Source organism: Helobdella robusta (assembly GCF_000326865.2).
Source record: "Helobdella robusta unplaced genomic scaffold HELROscaffold_3, whole genome shotgun sequence".
Lineage (NCBI taxonomy): Eukaryota > Metazoa > Annelida > Clitellata > Rhynchobdellida > Glossiphoniidae > Helobdella > Helobdella robusta.
In genome coordinates, this window is record NW_008704501.1 from 2,113,627 (window position 1) to 2,136,065 (window position 22,439).

The 22,439-nt window shown below is 32.0% G+C and overlaps 6 protein-coding genes across 6 annotated transcripts in view; 3 read left to right on the forward strand and 3 right to left on the reverse strand.

Moving 5' to 3' along the window:
- Positions 1-2,147: 2,147 nt before the first annotated feature.
- HELRODRAFT_94333 (hypothetical protein) lies at positions 2,148-8,294 on the forward strand. The gene is made up of 12 exons (XM_009021133.1): positions 2,148-2,446; positions 4,182-4,232; positions 4,629-4,781; positions 4,934-5,078; positions 5,619-5,722; positions 6,195-6,314; positions 6,402-6,516; positions 6,616-6,795; positions 7,009-7,085; positions 7,521-7,621; positions 7,767-7,865; positions 8,036-8,294. Exons 1-12 carry the CDS (start codon positions 2,385-2,387, stop codon positions 8,074-8,076), a joined length of 1,248 nt encoding a protein of 415 aa, XP_009019381.1. The 5' UTR covers positions 2,148-2,384; the 3' UTR covers positions 8,077-8,294.
- Positions 8,295-8,583: 289 nt separating this feature from the next.
- Positions 8,584-10,395, reverse strand: HELRODRAFT_66432 (hypothetical protein; the record flags this gene model as incomplete). The annotated part of the gene is made up of 4 exons (XM_009021134.1): positions 8,584-8,808; positions 8,928-9,015; positions 9,204-9,265; positions 10,222-10,395. 4 exons carry the CDS (start codon positions 10,393-10,395, stop codon positions 8,584-8,586), a joined length of 549 nt encoding a protein of 182 aa, XP_009019382.1.
- Positions 10,396-14,133: 3,738 nt separating this feature from the next.
- Positions 14,134-16,057, forward strand: HELRODRAFT_155763 (hypothetical protein; the record flags this gene model as incomplete). Its single annotated transcript, XM_009021135.1, has 5 exons — positions 14,134-14,308; positions 15,002-15,179; positions 15,259-15,373; positions 15,458-15,581; positions 16,011-16,057. The coding sequence occupies 5 exons, from the start codon at positions 14,134-14,136 to the stop codon at positions 16,055-16,057; spliced, it is 639 nt and encodes a 212-aa protein (XP_009019383.1).
- Positions 16,058-16,615: 558 nt separating this feature from the next.
- On the reverse strand, positions 16,616-18,051 carry HELRODRAFT_161188 (hypothetical protein; the record flags this gene model as incomplete). The annotated part of the gene is made up of 4 exons (XM_009021136.1): positions 16,616-16,786; positions 17,071-17,125; positions 17,234-17,301; positions 17,680-18,051. 4 exons carry the CDS (start codon positions 18,049-18,051, stop codon positions 16,616-16,618), a joined length of 666 nt encoding a protein of 221 aa, XP_009019384.1.
- Positions 18,052-18,286: 235 nt separating this feature from the next.
- On the reverse strand, positions 18,287-19,775 carry HELRODRAFT_161189 (hypothetical protein; the record flags this gene model as incomplete). Its single annotated transcript, XM_009021137.1, has 2 exons — positions 18,287-18,812; positions 19,723-19,775. 2 exons carry the CDS (start codon positions 19,773-19,775, stop codon positions 18,287-18,289), a joined length of 579 nt encoding a protein of 192 aa, XP_009019385.1.
- Positions 19,776-20,475: 700 nt separating this feature from the next.
- The window catches only part of HELRODRAFT_106408 (hypothetical protein), a gene marked incomplete at its 5' end in the record, with an annotated part of 23,191 nt that continues 21,227 nt past the window's right edge, over positions 20,476-22,439 (forward strand). The window contains one exon of the mRNA XM_009021138.1: positions 20,476-20,516. Coding sequence (XP_009019386.1) covers positions 20,476-20,516 — 41 coding nt within the window. The remainder of the gene's footprint in view (positions 20,517-22,439) is intronic.

Here is a 22,439-nt window from a genome sequence, read left to right on the forward strand (position 1 = left end):
ACATGTGATTGAAAAATATAGAACAAATGAGTGACATGCAAGTATTATACATACATTAGTAACTAGAGTAGAGTTACTATCATCATCATTATCTTCTTCATCATCATCTCTGCTTTTGTTGCGGTTATATGATCCATATTTATTAGACTTCTTCCACTGACCTCTGTATGACCTTTGATCTAGTTTGAGTCGCTTTGATTGGGGTTGTTTCAGCATCCAATCAGATTCATCTAGGTCATCTTCTGTTGTTATTGTGGAGTTGCTGGATTGGTTTGGCTTGTGAATGTAGCTGCTAACCGAATTTGAACGATTGAATTGAGGTTTGTTTGCAGGGTTATCAACAACATCACAAGTTGAATACGTTCTACAGTTATTGATGTTGTTGTTGTTGTTGTTGTTGGTATTGTTGTTGTTGGCATTATGGTTACTGCTGTAGTTAATGTTGTTGTGGCTGCTGTTGGTACCACAGTAGTTGTCAGGACGATTTGGTTTGCTAGCAGCATAGTCTGAAGTTTGTTCACTGACAGATGTACAGTTGTCATGGTTTGTGTTGAGGTCCTTTGTGGCAACATGGTCTGTCACTTCAGCTGCAGCAGGACTTCTAATAAATTTTACCTCCTTGTCTGATAACTCATTTTTCTTTACACTCTAAATTTAAAATTAATTACTACTGTAGTTAATAGTTATAATCAAAAAAATGAGAAAAAACTAGTGAGAGTTTTTGGAAGAAAGATGTGAGATGTACTGACATGATGAATTAGCAAGCTCATTTAAAATGGACAAAACTACTTGAGAAATTCTTTTGAAATAATCATTAGTTAACCTGTTTAACTTCTCTCTTTTTAATCAATTTCATCCAACTTTCAACAGTTGCGTCAGATTTCCACAATCGACAATCTGAAAAAATTTTCAAATACATTTAAAAAATTTTCTCAAATGTTTTCTTTAGCATTTGTAAGTTTAAAGTAAATTAATTTATTTGAATAAACATGAGATGGGCAAATCTAACTGTTGTTAGTTTTTGTAATGTGGGACAACAGCGTGTTAGCATAGTAATTCAAACCTGCAACAAATGTTTTATTAACAAAATGGTAAAATCCTTTCAATCTCACAATTAACTATAAAAAAGCTAAATTTTAACTTAAATTATAATCTATAATTTTATCAAAATATCAAAATCAAACAAATCAGGAAATAAATTAAAAAAGACCACCATTTTTTGGATCATCAACCAAATCATGGTAATCACACAGGTATTTCTGCTTTAGATCTGAACTATAAATAAAAAAGTACAAACAGCTAACAAAAATAACTGCTAATTAAAATTAAATTAATTAAGATTTAAGAGTCTTATAATTAAAAGTTAAGGAAAGATTTAATAATTTTATTTTTGTTTCAACATATGATTGAGATTGAGTATCAGTATGAGTATACTATACAAAAATTTAAAAAAAAACTAAGAATTATTTAAAAATTTATTAATATTTTTTTAAATATTTAACACGGAATTTGGAATACAAATTTAATTAAAACTGTATAAAATTTCCGGTTAAACATAAATTTTAAAAATCAGCTAACTGTCGATTGTTGACGTCATGCAGGTGCAGCAAGTGGACGCGATTCCTCAAAAATTCGGCATCGACCAACTTGCTGTCAGCAGAATTATAGGAGACTTTGAAAGAATTTTTCCATCGATGAAGGAATTGATCGGTAGCTTCATTTTGCACCGCATTCATTTTTAGATTATTTTAATATTTATTTTCAGAAGAAGTTTGACGGACCGACCGGAGCGACAAAACGCGTGTAAAAAAATCGCCTGCTTTAGAAATTATGAAATAAGTTTTTTAAAGTGGTGCCAAAACACCAACTGAACAAAATGTTAAATAATAGTGAAAGAAAAAATAATATGGAAAGATTCACAACATTTGACTGAAAAAGTGTTTAAAAAGTTGAAAACCTTAAATTCTAAACAATTTTTTTAAGATTTAAAAAGATTTTTGTTACAAAATTTTATAACATAAATGATTGTATAATTATATAAAGATTTAAAAGTGTTTTAAAAGCTTCAAAAGCACTGAGCTCACGTGTTCTATATATATATATATATGACTAAACTGAACTCTATTGTATAATTATTATAGCTAGAAAAATAATAAAAAATAAGAAAACATTGAAAATCAGCATTATAACTAAATTCAGACATTTATACGTGAAATTATTAATCTATAAGTAAAGTTTAAAACAGTTTGGTTTAAAAAGCATTGAAAAAATTATCAGCCTTGGCCTTTAGATAAAAAGAGGTCGTCTAAAAGTTAAATCTGCAGAGAAATTATTTCACTGCCTGATCGGTCGTGGGGACGTTTCGCAGATTCCAACTTTTCAGGATGGCACTCAACAAACTGAGCATTGACAAGGTTGATCTCAAGCAAAAAAGAATCTTAATCAGGTCCTATATTCATTATTCTTTATGATTTTTTTAAAAATTAAACTATTCTGAATTTAAAATTTAGCAAGTGTACTTACTACTCCTGTCAATTTTCAGCATGTAACTCTACAATACAATACAATCAATCAATCAATCAATTAGCTTATAAAGCGCTATTTCCGCGATGTTCAACAGAGCTCCTCAATGAATTTTGAAAACAGATGGGTCTTGAGATCCGCTCTGAACTTCGCAAGTGATGGAGAAGTAGTCAGAAAAGTAGGTAAAGAGTTTCAGAGAAAAGGACCAGAAAAAGCAAAAGCATATTTAGCAAAAGAGTGTTTAACACGAGTTAAGAAAAAGCGAGAAGAAGAAGACGATCGTAAACCGGGGCGTTTAGGTTCAATTAATATATCTGATAAATACTTAGGAAATAATTTAGATAGAGACTTATACATGAACGTGCAAATTTTAAAAATTATTCTATATTTTATAGGTAGCCAGTGCAAGAGAACAAGATATGGAGATATATGAGGAAAGAAAGGGGCACGAGCAACTAGACGAGCAGCAGAGTTAAAAGCTTTACTTAAAGGATAGAGTATAGAGTCAGGAAGACCATAGTAGAGCGAGTTACAATAATCAATCCTAGATAAGACTAACGAAGTAACAAGAAGGAGAAGAGTAGGATCATCAAGAAAAGGCAAAAGTTTTTTTATTCTACGTAGATGAAAGTAAGAGCTTCTAGCAACACTATTAATCTGAGAAGAGAGAGACATAGTAGAATCAAAGATAAAACCTAGACTACGAAACTTATGAGAGACATCAAGAGCTTTAGAATCAAGTAAGATAATAGGAGGAATAGTAATAGAGTGTTTAGATTTATTAAAACAAATTAATTCAAACTTAGAAGGATTAAGTTTAAGACACATAGAGTCAGACCAAGCGATAATTGAAGAAAGACATAGAGATAAATTATGTAGAACACTATTGAGATTAGATGGAGGAAAAGAAGTATAAATGTAAGAATCATCAGCATATAGTTGACTAGAGAAAGAAAAGTTATTAATACGAGGTATTTCAGAAATATAGAGTATAAATAGAAGAGGGCCAAGGATAGAACCCTGAGGTACCCCGAAAGTAAGAGTAGAGGAGTTAGAAGTAGAAATACAAATACAAAGTAAACATAACATAACAAAGATTATTTATAGTGATCCAAGAAGACTGAGTCTGTGGCAGGACCACTCTGAGTTTTTTTAACATCCTATTTTTGCCAAGTTTGCTTTAATATTAATTAAGAAGGGAGTTAATTTAAAGTTATCAGTTGTTTCTGCTAAAATTATTTCATCTCCCAGTTTGTTCCACTTGTTGACAACTCTGCAGCTGAAAAATTTTTGCTTCATCCATTTTCAAAGATCTTATGTTTATGCCCCCTTGTTTTACTGTTTATCCTAAGCTCAAAAAAATTCACTGGTTCCAAATTCCCTTCGTAGTGATGATTTTGTAAACAGGGCAAGTAATTAGATAGAGGCCACTAGACTAGAGTAATCTGTTACAGATGTTACACACACAGTTACAAAATGCAGTAATTCACCTTATGCATGGCAAGCTTGTAGCATGGGCAGAGTCAAAAATAATACAACACACATCACATACAAATTATTTATGTACCTAGGATCATACTTTTTAAGCATTCCTTTATTTTATTTTATTTTTATATTCCAAAAATTGCATCAAATTTATTTAAATTTCTAAAACTCAGGGTTGACTTCAACGTTCCTCAAAAGGATGGAAAAATAACAAATAATCAAAGGTTACAAAATTTCTTTAGAAATTAAAATATTAATTGGTCAATTATTTATATTAAATTAAATTTGTTTAAGTTATTGATTATTAAAAAGGAATTTGAAACTAAATTAAATGATGCGTTTTATTCTAATTGGTTGTTCAATTTTGATTTTTCATGCCACTTGCTTGATTATTTTAGCAGTCACGCCATGTGCTGACTACTAATATTACACTAGTAACTGGGAAATTGATTTGTTTTTCCTATTCTAATAATAAATAATATTAGCATTAGAATTAGTTAGATATTTTGATAACATTTTGAATTTTGTCATTGTTTGTAAGACATTCACATTATAATTTATGAAAACTTTGTTATCACATTTTCAGAATGTAAATTTCTATGAAAACTTTTTTTTTCAAGAATTGTTGCAGCATTGCCAACAATTAAATATGCATTGGAGAATGGAGCAAGGTCAGTTGTTTTGATGAGTCATCTTGGACGACCTGATGGACAGAAAGTTGACAAGTTCTCATTGGCTCCAATTGCTGATGAGTTGAAGAAACTGCTCAACAAGTATTTTATTTTGTAAATTCAAATTTACTCATGTAATTTTTTATTGTGTCTTTTTACCCTTAAAGAGTTAATAATTAATGATGAATCAAAATTAGAATAAAATAAAGGATGTAGATTTGAAATTACAGAAATGTTTAAATAATGTTTGACAGGGATGTTACGTTTTTGCACGACTGTGTTGGCGATGAAGTTGAGAAGGCATGTGCTAATCCTGCACCAGGCTCAGTCATTCTTCTTGAAAACCTGAGGTTCCACATTGAAGAGGAAGGCAAAGTGACATTGAAGGATGGAACCAAAGTTAGTTTTCTTGTAACTTATTCAATTCAATTTAAAATTTTTGTAGTTTTCATGTTACCGTGTTTGTGTTGTAAGCCATGGTAATAATTGCTTACAAGTGATTGCTATTCATTCCTAATCATAAGTCATGTGTTTGTATTTCAATTCAACAAATAAGTTGAATTTTTTAAAATGAACTTGATGGGAATTTAAAATAAAGGACTTGAACAACAGTATTTAACTTTGAACTTTGACTGGGAAGCTTTTGCATTATGCCATTCTATTTTTTATCTCCAGCTGGTCATCCATAACCGTACTTTATATTTTAACTGAAGTTCCTTGCAAAAATTATATAAAATGTTTCATATAAAATGTTTGATGTTTGCATTGCTTCCAGTAAATTATATAACAGAAAGTAGGCAATAGAGTATGTCGAACATTAAATTTTTATGGGACTTATTTGTCTTATTATTTGTATTAAAACATAGTTAATTATTTTCAATTTACATTTTGTATTATTATTAAAAATTTAATTAAATTGCTTTGCATGATATCATTCAGGTAAAAGCAGACCCAGCAAAAGTTGAAGCTTTCCAGGCGTCATTATCAAAACTGGGGGATGTGTACATCAATGACGCATTTGGGACAGCTCATAGAGCTCATAGGTTGTACACAACTGTTGATTGTAATAGCACAAATTGTATTTGTAACTATGCAAACTCTAGCGGTAATTACTTTCCAATAAGTTGAATAACATAAAATATTTTTTAATTAATTTAATATTTTTCAGATAAGAAATAAGAAAGTTAATAATAAAGTTACGTCTATAGAAACTGATATTATTTTATAGGTTGTTGGTTGGTGATGTATTGTGCAATTGATAACGAAGTGTTTATTATATGGTACAGTTTAAAACACCTTTCTGGTGTTAAGTTCAATTGTATGAGCCAAAAACATATTCTGTAAGCAAATATTTGTTTGAACTACTCATTCACCTCTATAAATATAATTTACTTTTTATTATCAATTGATTTGACGTAGCTTTTTGAAATGAGTCATTAAGAACTTTTTTATCATGAATCTTTATAAACTTTCATAATTGGTATATCAGTTTAGTTGATTTGAATTTCAAATTAGTTCCATGGTTGGCTGCAAGTTACCACAGAGAGCAGCCGGTTTCCTGCTGAAAAAAGAACTTGAATATTTTGCTAAAGCTTTAGAGAAACCAGAAAAACCATTTTTGGCTATTTTGGGAGGGTAGGTTTCATGAATTATTCTTTGAAGTTGTAAAACGTTTATTATTCATTTTAATAACGTAATGTTTCCACACATATTTTGCTACAGTGCTAAAGTGGCAGATAAGATCCAACTGATTGAGAATCTCCTGGACAAGGTTGATGAGATGATCATTGGAGGAGGCATGGCTTTCACTTTCCTCAAAGTTATGCATGGAACAAAGGTGAGTCGTTCAATTGAATTAATACTTTTTACCAAATTTCTTTTCAACGTTTTATTGTATATGTACATGAATATTTACAAGTTAAATGTTTTTCAAAAGATTGGAAAATCTCTGTTTGATGAGGAGGGATCAAAGATCGTTGGAAAGCTGGCAGACAAAGCTAAGAGCAAGGGAGTGAAGATACATCTGCCAGTTGATTTCATAACTGGCGACAAGTTTGCAGAGGATGCTGCTGTTGGCTGTGCCTGCCTGGAAAGTGGAATCAATGATGATCTCTTGGTAGTCGTTCACCTCATCATTCGTTCGCTTATTTTTTTGCAAACATTTCACATATATTAGACATTTTTAAATGTTTATTTTTTTAATTGTCAGCATCAGAAAATTTGACTTCATTTTTTTTATCTCTATTATCTTTCGTTCATCCTTTTGTTTGTTGAGGAATTTTTATCAAAACCTTCTTATTAATTTGTTTGTATTTTGCTTCTTAAATAGGGAATGGATGTTGGTCCGAAGACAGGTGATGACTTTGCTGAAGCCATCTTGAGAGCAAGGACCATTGTTTGGAATGGGTCTGTTTTTACATTCCGTTTTGTCTTTGTTAAATAAACTTTATTATTTTAGGCTGATTGTTTTGTTTGGCCCATGACGCAGTGTGGCGATGTGGCAGGCACAAAGTATGAAGCAGACAAACTCAGCAACGAGAGTGATGGTGATAAATAGGAAATTTTTTTAAATTGTTGAGTGCTTACTCTATAAATCACAAGCTAAGAATGGTAGTCTGTTTTAAGTTTCATTACAGACAAAAAGTAGTTGATAATTTTAAAACGTGGGTTCAGCTGCTTGTCATGCAACAAGACACTACTCTTGCACCTTCATTTATTATAATTTTCTTGCCCGATACCTGATTTGTCCTCCGATGAATGTTCATAAAAGAAAAAAGAAATTAATGTGCAGTATTTATCAATGATGTTTTGATTGATCTTGCAACACTACCTTCGTTTCAGTCCGCCAGGAGTGTTCGAATTTAAAAATTTTGCAAACGGTACAAAGAAGGTGTTGGATGCTGTTGTGGAGGCCACGAAGAAGGGAGCCATCACCATTATCGGTTTGTCATTTGTGTTGTAACTTGTGTTGTAACTTGTGTAAACATTGCTGTCAAATTATACTTGTTTCAAACAGGCATCTAAAGTTACAGATGTTTTATATCTCATAATTATATGCAGAAATACGTTTATTAATATTTAAACCAGGTGGGGGTGATACTGCTACGGTCTGTGCCAAATACAACGCTGAGGACAAGGTCAGTCACGTGAGTACTGGAGGAGGAGCTAGTTTGGAACTGCTTGAAGGTTGGAAGATTGTGTGTGATGTATATTTTATGACAGAATTTTTCTTGGCATAGTGTTAGCTTGTATAACGCCTTGCCTTGTGGTTATAAAATAAATTAAGACCATTTAAATTTAAAACGATAACATGAATTAAACATCTATAACTATCACTTTTACAACCACAATTACAGGTAAAGTCCTGCCAGGAGTTGCTGCGCTTTCTGAAGCCTGATTGTTTTTCATTCATTCATTCAATTATTTCTTCATTTATCTATTTATTCAGAAAGATATTTAATTCATTATTTCAAAAAAATCATAATTTTAATGCATTATCTCACGAAGATTTGTAATTATTTCACCCGCGTTGTTTCACTTTGATAATTAGTTGATTGCTGAATTATCTTGTTTGGTGTAAAAAGTTTTGAAATAAAAAGTTTTGTTACAACACCAGTTTTTGTTATTTCATATTTGCTAATAATAAATACATTAACGATAATAAATAATAATGTAGGCTTTCTTCAATTTATTTTAAAACCAGTTAGAAACAAATTTGCAATATTAAAATTTAATATTAAAATTTAACATCTACATTGCCCATTCATTAAGTTATGCATTCCGTTCTCATTCATCCTTGGGTCCAGTCATTTGTCTGTTACGCGTCATCATTTATTCACCCATCCATTCATTCCATCTATTCACTCATCTGTCTATCCATTCGTCCATCCATTCATTCATTTATTCATTCGTGAGTAACTGATAGATGTTTGTTAACTTTTTTTGCACAAGCGTTAATTAAATCTTTTATCTCTTTAGCGTATTCGGCTTGCGACTTGACGACGCTGGCGTACTGCTGGTAGGTCAGCGCGTCCGCTGCCTGCGTGCTACCTGCCGTCATGTCAGCCACGTTGCGCGCCACGTACCTGCGCGATTCTGTGTAGTGGACCAGCACTTCCATTGACAGCTTCTATTACGGAGATATTCAAGTTCAATCAAATGAACGTTCACTCGTACGAGTGGAGTTAGTTAGGTGTTGGATTTATAAATGACTATAAGAATGAAATTCATGAAATAAAAAATACTGACGAGATTGACTTCCATGGCGTCACAAACGCTGTGGAACTTTTCTAGTGACTTTTCTATTCGGTTAGAAGCTGAAGGGTCCACCGGTTTCCTGGTGGGTGTAAAGCATGAGTAATGAGCATACATCGTGAGAGGGCAACATTACATGGATATACATCAATGTACAACATCAAGTGTAAATGTAATAAGGTTATGTACAACAAAATACATTTATATCAATACACAAAATTCATTGACATATTTTAATCATTTAACCAATATTTAACAACATAACAAAACACCAACTCGAATCCATCTTGAAAGTTACTGTTCAGCATGGTCGATGACTCGCTGTACAATCTCTGCAAAATTTATTTAAATGTCATTCTATTATATTCCTCATGCTCACATTAATTTTGTTGTGTGTTTGTGTAGTATTTATCATAAATCTGTATTTGTATCTGTATCAAAGAATTTGTGGAGCGCCCCTATTGAATAGCTTCAGAAGTTCTAGTGAAGGGATAAGTTGACACCAAACATAATCGCATTGCAGTAGTCAATTCTCCCACAGATGAAACTACAAACGAGTACTTTCGTTGACTGAACTGTCAAAAAACGTCTGATAAATCTTATTCTGTGGAGTTGGTAGAAACATCGCTGGCGAAGTTGACTAACATGTTTTTCAAATAAAAGATGAGGATCCAGTATGACTCCAAGATTTGTTATTGGATTTTCGTTGTCATTTTAACGGTTGAGGTCATGCGGCGTTCTCTTTCAACAATATTGAGTTTTCTTGTTTAAGCTTGTTTGATGACATCCAGCGACCAACTAAATATACGTACATCGTACATGTACTTGCACTTTTACATACATAAACATGGACAGTTTTTGCCAGTTATTGCTTAGGATCTGTGGAAGAAGCTGTCATCAACGATGGAACATACCATTGATATATTGTAGATATAGAGCCCAAACCATCGATATATTGTAGATATAGAGTCCAAAATGATAATGAAACTTGAAAATCGAGAAAGTTTTAACAAAGAACTCAGTGCTCAACTCCACAATCGGAAATTCAGACATCAATATTTTTTACCAGGGTGTCGGAGTTACATAGTGTAAATCGTAATAAGAAAGTGAATGAAATGAGAATCATTGGATCATATTCCAAAAAAATTTCAACGCTATAGAAGTTTTAAAAATTGAGTGATAGAAATGAAATAAGTGGCATAATTTGAAAAATGAAAATATATTTATGAATAAACTTGCAATAGCAGTGGTGATTAAATTAATTAATTAATTGACTTATTTTACTAACGTTCAAAGATTCCTTCAGCTGTGGTAGCATCAGTCGAACCTTGCTGATAGGATCCATCTGATCCATTTGTTGTTGCTGCTGTTGCTGTTGTTGCTGCTGCTGCTGTTGCTGTACAAACTGTTGTTGGATTTGTTGTTGGTGGGTAGGTTGTGGTAATTGTTGGATGCCGACCATATGCGCAGTGTTGATCGGTGCAGCCATCATCATGCCTGGAGCCTGTTGGCCCATCATTGTTCCCATGTTACCCATGCCTCCCATGTGCATTCCATGTCCTCCCATTCCTTGCTGCATTGCCATTCCTATCACATTTATTATTTTCAAGTGCAGAACTAAAACCAATGATCATTATTAATTTTTGAATTTAGATTAAAAATAAAACTAATAAAGTTATAAATATTTGGATATTCTATTTGAATTTACTGAATGTCAATTAATTTAAATAATTCACATTAATCAAAGCATAATAAAAGCCCAAGCAATTTTTTCAGTAAAATGTTATTTTCTTTATTACGTTGTTATTATATTATTTATTTAGAATGTAACAAACATGAGCTTTACATTGGAGTATGAAGATTTATAATTGTATGTGTGTATAAGTGCAATGTAAAATATTTAAATACCGTCCAAATCAGAGTTCTACCCAATGTCTCAAATGAATATGAGATATTAATTAATTCATTTATTTTATTCATACATTAAATAGGTACATTATGAATGTTCTGATAATAATATGCTTTAACTCTGCACCGAATTAAGTCTTCATTGTATGTATGTAATTGTAATAGGATTGTGTTTTATTCATATTCATATGGTCAAAAAATTTTATTTTGGTTATTGTAAGTTTTGAAAAACTACTATAAAACTTTAAAAACCCAGACCTGAAACTAAATCTACAATTGAAATCCTAACTAAATAATGATAATTAATTTTAATTTCAATATTTTTATTAAATATTTAAATTTTTATTCATTTATTAATGAATTTGTAGATATTTCAGTTTTTACTTTTTATTTTAGGCATTCATTCATATCAGGCGCATATTCATTTGAGACACAAGAGCTTTGATTTTGACGGCATGTGCGTAGCGTACTTTCATTCATTTTTATTATTATTATTATTAATTTAAAAATTAAAACGGATATAACAAAATTTTAAAAAATACTGACCTCCATGCATGACATGGGGTTGTTGCATTTGGTGACCAGGCTGACCAACCTGCATTGGATTTATCGATCCGGGAATCATTGCAATAGATCAAATATTTGATGAAAAAATAAGAAATTTTTAAAAATAAGTAACAATTCTCATAGTAAAACAGGTTTCAAAAGAAGATGGAACAACTTTCGTTTTGTTTTCATTGTTTATATATTATGATTAAATGTGAACCCCGCTTAAACAAAGATAAGATACTAAAATTACTAAATACCGAAAACATTTCGTCGTTATTTGTGAAGAATAAACAGACTTTGATTTTATTAGTAATTTTGAATAGTATTTATTTACAGTTTTTTTTTAATTTTGACTTTGTGATAGTGGATATTTGTATTATTTAAGCTGTTTAAATTAAGAGTGGCAAATTTAGAAACCTGGCTCCAATTAAGTATTCAAGGTGAGCCTCATTACAAGCCAAGGAAAGAATGGCGACCTCATGAATATATATCCTAACTTTCTGAGCTTGATCTTGAAACTGTTGATTGATTCCGCGGAGACCGTCTCATTAACCAGATCATTCCAGGTGTTTACCAATCTACTGCTGAAGAATCTTTGCTTGACGGCACTTTCTATTTTTTGGAGAGCTTTTATCTGTGGCTTCGTAGTCCTATTCTATTCTCCAGTTGAAAAAAAACTTGGAAAACGATGTTTTTTTTTTCTTGGTTATAAATCTATATAAGATCTCCTCTTCATCTTCTTGTTTCCAGTGTTGTCAATCCACATTCTTTCAATCTATCTTTGTATTAAAGATTTGTATCAAATCAAAAACAGCAACAGAATATATAAATAAACAAACACATACCCACATACACATACACACTCACACACATAAACGAACAAACAAAATGAATATATTTGTATTTTGTATTTTACAATTGTAAATTAGCGATCTCAAGTAAATTTGAATGGTCAAGGCAAAATTGAACCGCGAGTGCATGCACGTATAGCTAAGCAATACAAAATGTTTCAATAATAAATTAACGTTTATAGAATTTCCTAGATACAAATTATGAATTAAATAATGTTTTTTTTTATTTGTATGTGAATACAGGTATTTCAAGTTATGGCCAGAATTTGTAGAATTTTCTGATCCCGTGGTTGCATACGTGAAAAGCTTGCTCTCTTTGGCTATTTCTGGCACACAGTGAATGTGGGACTGGAAAGCGCCTCTTGGCGGTGAATAAGCGGCGAGTTTGGTTGCAAAACCAACTTCTCGCTGATGGTAATATACAAGTCGCTAGCGTCTCTGGCGCTTTCTAGACACACGATGAAAGGGTGGTTAGGAAGCATCCCTGGTGTTTTTTGGACACGATGAACGGTGGCCAAGAAGCGTCTTTATCGCTTTATAGACACACGATGAACGAGCGGCTAAAAAGCGTTTCTGGCGCTTTTTAGACACGATGAACCGGTCCTGAAACTGCAATGTCCCGTGATGCTTTTTGCAACTGGGTATCAGGAACAACTTATATACAATTTTTTTCTTTACTGTAAGCCAATGGAGGTCTTTTAAAATTGGCGTGACGTGATTGTATTTTGAACTAGAGCACCAAGCGGATATCAGCAATGCGGTTTCAAACTTGCAGCGGATTTTGCAGCTTGCGGATTTTGTCTGTGCGGTTTGCCGCGGATGCGGATTCAAGTGCATTTTTAAACAACCAACCGCCAGCAAAATAAAATTTTAATTTTCAATAATTTTTAGAATAAAAAAATTTTGTTTTTTCGTTTGTTTGCATATATGTACGTGTGGGAGTATGTATGTGTATTTAATGACCATGGATATATCCATGTTAATGACAATAGCTGAGTCGACGTTGATAAATCAAGAAAGCAGCTTCTACAAATTACTTCAGTGGATTTGAATAAAGAAAGTTAGTTCAATGTTATACACACATACATACATACATTTATATGTAAATGTGTGTGCACATGTGTGTTATATAAAACGAAAGTGTGAAGTGTATCTATCTTTGATACTTATCACCACATATACACATGCACATACAATACACACATACGTATATACAAATAAAAATATATATTTATGTACTGTACACATATGCATTTTGATACGACCAACATATAACATAACATCTTCATAAATATTAAATAAATAAATAGCTTGTTTGAGTTCCTCGTCGTCTTTCATTTTGTGCTCGTTGTTCTGGCCGATGTTATTACAATTATTAAATTAGAAATTTATTAAATTCTTCTATAATTCTTCTGATTATAATTATATTGTAAATAAATTGCTGTCTAGTATTGCTATCTTCTAATTTTAAACATGAGATTGAGTTGAGACGACCGGATAATGAGCAGTGCGGACGTGAAATCTGCGGGTGCGGGCGGTTGCGGTTTGGAAAAATCTATATATATATACACAATCATAATATTTTATATTAGTTTGCACTCTTTCTTATTTACCAATAACTCACGTATATATGTATACATAGAATTATCCAAGTTCATTTCACATCCTATGTGTAATAAATTCAACGTGCTAGCTCCTTTGTCAATTTTTTAAAAGTTCAGCGCTTTCGAATGACACTTAGTGTTTATGATTCACATTTTTTTCGTCGAGCCTTTACGGGTTTTACCGATCAAACTTTTATTTGTATAACCTATAACGAATAGATTTGGAATAAATTCGCAAAAAGTTTTATTAACTGATTAAATTAGGTATTAGGATAGCAAAGACTGAAAATGAATTTTATGTCGCTTTTCGGTAAGAAAGGTGCTAAAACCCAGACTCCACAGGAAGCCATTCAGCGTTTGAGGGAGGTTGAAGAAATGCTCCAGAAGAAATCAAACTTCTTAGAGAAGAAAGTCGAAGAAGAAATAACTACCGCAAAAAAGTATGGCACAAAGAATAAAAGAGGTTTGCTAATGAGTTAAATTATATTACCTTACTAAATATCTTTGAAAATAAGTCTTTTATTTGTGAGCATTTTCTTGTGGTTGCTTTTGTTTGGACTTGGTAATAATAATTATAATATTTTTTTATAATATAATATATTAATTTTTTTTAGTCAGGTCGTACTACACTAGTAGGTGGAGTACTATAGTTCAATTTCTATGTAATTAAATGTGTATTCAAAGGTAATAGTGCATCCATTATTTATTGCTACTTTAATAAAAAAAAAATTAAATTAATATTAAGCCCTTTAGTTCATTTTCTCACATATATAAACTTTAGCAGAAATTTAACAGTGCTTCAATAATATTTGTTTCCATTTCTTCATATACAAATTGATTCATGGTTAATGCTTAATATTATTAAGGGTGGAGAAAAATTTAAATGATATGTTTATAATTCTATCTATAGACAAAGCACAGATAGGGTACTAAAACATAATGAATCACATTGACATATGTCATATATTTATCTCTTATGGAAATTTTCCTTTTTTAGTATTTTGAATTTTTCATTTCTTACATTTAATCTAAAGCTAATTTGTTTTTTTCATTTTTTAGTAGCATTGTGATTTGTCAACAGTTTCAAATTAAAAATGAAAATTATATTTACTTCTTATCAAATGAACATTTTCTTAAACAACAAATTTCTATTTAGCCGCTATTGCTGCACTGAAAAGAAAAAAGAGATTTGAAAAGCAGTTACAGCAAGTTGATGGGACACTGTCAACAATTGAATTTCAGAGGGACGCTCTTGAAAATGCTTCAACAAACACAGAGGTTCTGAAAGTGATGGGTGACGCTGCCAAAGCTTTGAAATCTGCTCATAGTCACATGTTAGATAGATTCAATTATTAATTAAACTACTCATGTAAGACTATTAGTTGTTATCATTGTGTTATATTTACTTCATAGGAATGTTGATGATGTACATAATTTGATGGATGACGTAGCAGAGCAACAGGAGATTGCTAATGAAATATCAAATGCGATTTCTAATCCAGTTGGCTTTGGTCAAGATGTTGATGAGGTCAGTTTTTTTCACAATTAATTTGCTAAACACAAATAATTTACTTCATTTAAATTATTTATTCAAATTGTTTATCTTATTTAGGATGATTTACTAGCTGAGTTAGAAGAATTGGAACAAGAGGAACTCGACAAAGAGTTGATAAAAGTGGGACCTGTCATTGAAGACTTGCCCTCTGTGCCTAACCAGCCCATCAACCCACATAAAGGTTAACATTTTCTCAATTCTTGAATATTTTTTCATTGATCTAAGTAAAAAATTTTCTTTCATATTATTAAAAAATATTTTTAATAATGAGATCGAAATGTTGCAAATGTCACATGATATTAGTGTATCAACATGCTATTTATTGAAATTTAAGAGGTTGGAGTTTTTGTGAAATAAAACAACAGGTAGAAACCTTGACAGAATGATAACGCTGATTATATCCTAGATTTGTTACGATAATTATCAATTACTTAATTTATTTGATGCTAAAATATCCAACTATTTTGAGCATCGTTTGCTGTCAAATCCATGTTATGTATTTCGTTTTCTAAATGATAATACTTAGAATTTTATGATTAATAGTGAATATATATACATATATTGAACATAAGCTTTATTTCTTTTTCAGCCAAAACTGCAGTTGCTACAGCTGATGATGATGACGACATGAAGGAATTAGAAATGTGGGCCTCATAAAATTTCTGAATGTTTCTCAAAAATCCTCTTTTATTTTTTTTATTTTTAATTTATCTTCTATTATATTTAAGTAGATTTAAAGTACACATAGGATTTAATGACTGTACTTAATTCAAAATTTTATTTCATCTGTTAGCCAAATTATTATTCCACAAAGTTAGGTTTTTGGAACACTTGTATATAATTTATTATAGCTTTCTAAATTTAATTGACTGTATAAAAAGAATTCTTTAACATCTTTGTTTTTAACTATCGATGTTTTTTAGCTAACCTACACTTGATAGCTATTGAAATTCATCAAATCATCAAATTTATTTACAGTTAGTCTCTCAGGCGCTCAAATAAAATTACAAAAAAAAAAACAAAAAATAGTTTATGTTGCTATTGTTGATTAAAAAGTTACAACCAGAGTCTGAACTCAGGGACCAGCGTTAGGTATCAATTAACCGCGCTTTAGACGTGTTTTATGGGATAAAAACATAAGGTTACATGGAAAAGGCGTCACATACAGAATTTTTCAAAGCAACTTATTGAACTGAACTTGCTTGAATTTTCATATTAACTATATAAGAAACGTTCTCTGGGGGAGGTCCCAATTGCGCATTTTGGAGCGCTTGTGCGCGAAAAACATGTTTGTGATGTTAACAATATACCAGTTAAGAGTATGGCCGAGTAATGGCCCAGCGATTCGTGAGGCGTTTTGTTAAAGCTCATTTCTTGGCAGCTTGGCTGGCATTTATATGTATATCAGTATATGTATGAACAATGCATTGTATATATATATATATATATATATTATGCATAGTATATCAATAATCATTTCAAGTACATTTCTTCAAGTGTTCAGGTTTCAAGTAGACACCTCACGAACGGCAAATCGAGAAAGGCCACAACAGCATATACTTAGAACAGTGATGCAACAGCCTTTCGTCTATGCTCCTTGTTAGGCGTTTCATGGCTTTGTTCGTATATATAGCTTCCAATTTTTGGAAACCATCACCAAGCTATTATACTTTCCGTAGATCCTTTGGTGGGTTGAACTCGACCATGCGGCCGCCTAAAGCAGGCCTGGTTCCGTTCATTGGAGAAGGATCTGTTAATCATCATCACCAGCCCTTACTCAACTTGAAATTGTGCTCGTAACTGCACTAAGTGGAGCCGTCTTGGAGAAATAACTTTCCAACTGTAAGGCATGCCAATGATGATGAAGAAGGTACGAGTAGGGGAGATGGGGGCACATTGATCTGTTTTGAGGTTTTTTTTGTAACAACAGTGAAACTAACCAAAAAGTGAATATTAATATTTGTGCAATTTACAGAGGAACATTCATTTAATGTATTAAGTTCAGTTTCAATTGTATAATACAAGAAATTTTTAAAAAAATTTAACTTTGGTACAACCCCTACAAAGGATCAAAGCACCCCATATACGGGGTACCATGATCCCTCCCATGGGGTACATTGATCCTAGGTATAAATCAATATGATTTGATGTTCATTTGCCTCCAAAAAACTCGTTAAAACACATTGGATATAATAATTCATAATTTTTAATAAAAATTAACATTAATTAAGATCTTTAAAAATTGTCAAATCAACGGGAAAAACCAAGTGACGACTGACTCGAGCAGTCCCACCATGCTGAATTGGATCTGGAACTTTACAAACAATGTCCTCTTTTATAAATTGATATAATTCAGCATTTCTACAGATAAAGTTGAATGATGACATCTTTTCCCTTTTCAAGTATTTTACCATTAAATCTCCAGCTTCCGATATTATTTGGCCAATGTAATGAATAACTTTCTTTTTAGTTTTAAATTTTACTACAACATAGTCATTATTTTTTAATGCAGAACAGTCGTAGTCCAGACTTGGGCCTTCTGCTGTCAACTGAGGATTGCTTGCATCACCATCACTGTCATCACTTTCTAGTGTTCCAAGATAATCAACGCTTGACATGGCTTTTGTTTTTTTACTGTATCGGATGTTCATTTTTTTTTATTCACACTTTTTTCTTTTGCAAGAAAAATTTCATGTTTAACTGGAGTGTCAGTTAAAATTCTTGTTTTTTGTTGCCTGTTCCGAAATAGCTTTTTTCTGGCTGAAGCCTTTGGAAATGGTTTCAACACTGAATATTAGATTGAACCATGTTAACATCATCAGTCTGTAAAAAAATATTCTGTTTTCAAATAAAAATCGTATCTTGCAGTTTTGCTAAATTTAAGCATCAGACAAGAATTTTTAAAATATTTAATTCACTGACATTATATTTATTGAATGCTGTTGCTCTTGCCAGACTAGTCGCTTCAGCTGCACGTAGTGACAACTCGGGTCTTCTTTTCATAAAACCCTGGAGCCAATCAATACCAGCAGTTTTTTTCATTGACCATGAAGATGGGCATGTTATATTATTCGCAACGGCCATATCATATGCGAACTGGCGAGTTGTTTTGGTGGATAGTCCATAGTTCATCTTAGATGCTTGCAGCAAATACTTTGCAAGCATCTCTTCTTGTTCTAAATTGAATACCTGCCTTGTATTCCAATTCGGTATCAAACCTACACTTGGACTGAGACTACTCTTCCGAACATATCGCTTCAATGTCATTCGGTCAATTCCAGTTTCACGTGCAACAGCATTGATAGCTCTGTTCTTTTTCAGAACTTCATCAACTGCTGTTCTCATCACTTCAACAGGTGTTTTACCTCGATTAGTTTTTCGCTCCCGATATCTCACCATTATGAAACCAAACCTGCAAAGTACACAAATTATATTTTACAATAATGGAAAAATAGCATTTTGCATGGTTAGAGAAAAATGACTAAACATCCTGGAGAATTATTATCTGAGGACAGTAGGGGCACTTTGATCTTCAGATCAACGTACCCCTTACTAGTACAGATCAAGGAGCCCCCATGGCATGGAGCACACTATAATGGCGATATCTCATCAATAAGTTGTGATTGAAAATCGAACTAAATAATAAAATAAGCCTCTGACATAACTTTACACATTGCAAAATTTAATTTATCAAACAAATATTTATCTGATTTTTAATTTACAAAACTAACCTGTTGTGAATAGTTGGTTTTTCCCTGTAAAATCAAACTTACTAATTTTTCGAACTTCAGCGGCAGAAAGTCCATAAACAAATAGGATTAAAAGTAGAATAGAAACAAAAGGAAAACTAAAATAGTGATGGCCTACATTTATATTTAGAAATAGCTATGTTATTGCTTAAAGATCAATGTGCCCCAGAGATCAATGAGCCCCCATCTCCCCTATACCTATAGTTAATGTTTAATGACTAACAAAACCAATAAATGGACATTTTCAATGCAAAATCACATTTCAAAAAAAAACGAAATCATATTTTTGCTTTGCATTTTTTCAATTTCTAAAATAATATTTATTAAATTATTTTTATCCAAAAATGGTTAACAAGTTTTATATGTGATCGAAATTTTTCGTTTTATTCAAGAACTTACGTGTTTATTAAGATTCAACGCTTTTTTATGTAGTTGACTTTAATTTTGAATCATTAATCGTGGTAACTTTCAAGAGGGGTAGTCAAAAAATTGACATGCTTTAAATGAGGGGTATATGTGACAATTTGAAAAGGGGAGTCAAAAAGGCGACAAAGCCTGACATCCTTTATAGACCTCTCATAAGATGCCTTGACGGCCATGACTAGATAATCTTTTAATGGCGACATCATGTATTTAAAAATTTTTCGATACCCTTTTTATCCATCCAAATGCATTGTGTTTATCTTCACCACATTCAAAATATTTTATAGGATTTCACGCTGTTGGCGGCATATATATGGCAGGGCAGAATAATGTCAGACAATTGCATATCTTTAGCTTATCATTCTTATGTCGTAGCCAGACCATGGTTGAACGCAGCGGAAAACAAGTTGTTTAGAAGAATAATGAAAATCAGCTATACAGATCAGGTGACGAATGAGGAGATAAGAAAGACATCTCAATAGCAGATGATGACTGAATTTATTAGAGAAAGAAGAATGCGATGTGCGGGCCGCGTGCTGAAGATGGACAAAATAAGATTCCAAAAAAATGTCCATTATCAATCGCAAGGGAAAAACGATATTTAAAAAGACTAGTACTATAACCGAACAATCGTAATTCCTAATTTCGTTTTTCACAAGTTCAGTCTGGCAAAGTGTATTATTGAAAGTATATTATTTTATTCTTAATATATGATTAATATGAATATGTAGGGTAAAAGCAAAGATTGTTTAATGTAATAGAACTGAAATATCTTTGGTTACTTATTCCTACTACTTTTAAATACTATATTATCGTCGATATTTTGATGCAATCGATCGAGCTCGGTGTGCTTTTCAATTTATTAATAATTCATTTAATTATAAAAAATTTGAAATAGCAAAAATGAAGGAACAATATCGAGAGACTGATTCAGCGAAGAAAATGTAAGTACATTATTTTCTACTATTTTGTTATTCTTCTTTCCTAACCCTCTTCTAACCTAACCAACCCTAAAGGCCTAAATTTATACTTTCAAGCTTAAAATTATTTTTATTTTTATAAAAGATAAAAAATTTTATTTACAATGTTTTTTATTTCTTTAAAATAGCTTAAAACTAATAAAATATAATATAAATTCTGTATAATTTTTTTTATATATGTACGTTTTGTTACTTGTAGTATTGCTAAAGAAAATACAGAACGTTTCCATGTGCCTGGATGTTTAGGTTAGCTAAGAAGTGTTGTCTGTTGTGGTTGTGGCTGAAAAAGTTGCAGCCATAGCTTCCACTGACTATTAGGTGCATGAAGTTTGCTCTTTGCTTTAACCCATTAGTGCCCAAATCACAACCACGCTACCAAAAAGTATCACATTTTTCAGTTAGGTAGCTATACCTAATATGAGACCCTAGCACAAGTATTTTTTTGGATTTTATTATTTGTAACAAAATGGCGGCGTGTTCCCAAATGGGAACAATGGGCACATCAACTACCATGTTCCCATTTGGGAACATCTTTTTTTTAACATAGAAATAAATATAGCAGACTTTTAATTATATGGAAAAAATGTAAAACGCAAAGAAAAATGATTTTTTTTAATCAAATGAATTTGTGAAAAAATATAGTTTAGTCAAATTTTATTAGTCATTTATTAAAACTGTTAAATTTATTGTTTTTCGTGATAATCTTTTTCACAGTGAAGATGCAATGGAACATTGCACTTGTTACATTGAAGACGTGCATTTTTTTTGCATTGTCGACATCTGGATTGCTTCCCAGATAGAACCAAATGATGACCCGTCATATCGAATCTTACATCAGGAATAGGTTGGCTATAAGGTCCTGTCATCATCTGTGCTGGTTCTTGCAGTTGCATGATTGTACGCACAATATATCTCCTGAAATCTAGATGATCAAAAGTTCCTCCCACTTCAACATGAAGTCGCCAGGCTGCTATGACAGCCATGTTTATTCCATTTATGAACAATGGCCACCACCATTTCTTGGACCTCAACATTGGTCGATAGGAAGCCATAAATCTGTCAAGCAAATTGACTCCTCCCATGTGTGTGTTGTACCTTTTAATGAGTGCTGGTTGAGGTACATCTACAGAGGCTTTCTTGGTGCTGCTCCATCTCCGAGCTTTGCCAAGTGGAAGAATTTTATCATAATTTGATGCAACTATGACACATTGATTATCATTCCACTTGACCGCGATTACGTTTTTGTCACAACATGCATCATAAAATCCTCTGTCTTTCTTTCTCATTGTTTTTGAATCCATCAATGGACACTTTGTCAAACGATTTTCTCTTACTGTCCCTGTTGCTTTTATATTTTTTTCTTTCAGTGAGCTGAGCAAAGAGTAGTTGGTGAAAAAATTGTCAAAGAAAACTTCATGATCAGCAGGATTTTCAAGGCAATCTAACAGTGACATGACTACACGATGACCTAGTCCATGACTTTCATCATTTGTTGTCTGTGGTTCTTTGCCACAGTACACCTGTACATTGAATGGATATCCACTGGATGATGCTAATACCCAAAGTTTATACCCAAAACGAATGGGTTTTCCTCGTAGAAACATTTTTGCTGAGTGATGTCCAAAATAGGGTACCATTTCTTCATCAATACTAAGAAATTTATTGAAAACACCAAATTGTTGGAAACGAGTATTCAATGCAGAAATGAAAGAACGAACTTTAAATAATTTGTCTCCTTGAACAATCTTGTCATTATCTGCCAAATGAATATATCTTTTAATTTCTAGGAATCGTGATCGAGACATCTGTTCTGCCACAAATGTAATTCTTATATCTTCATCCCTATTCCAGTACATTCTTTCCCGAGGCAATGTATGATATCCAGTC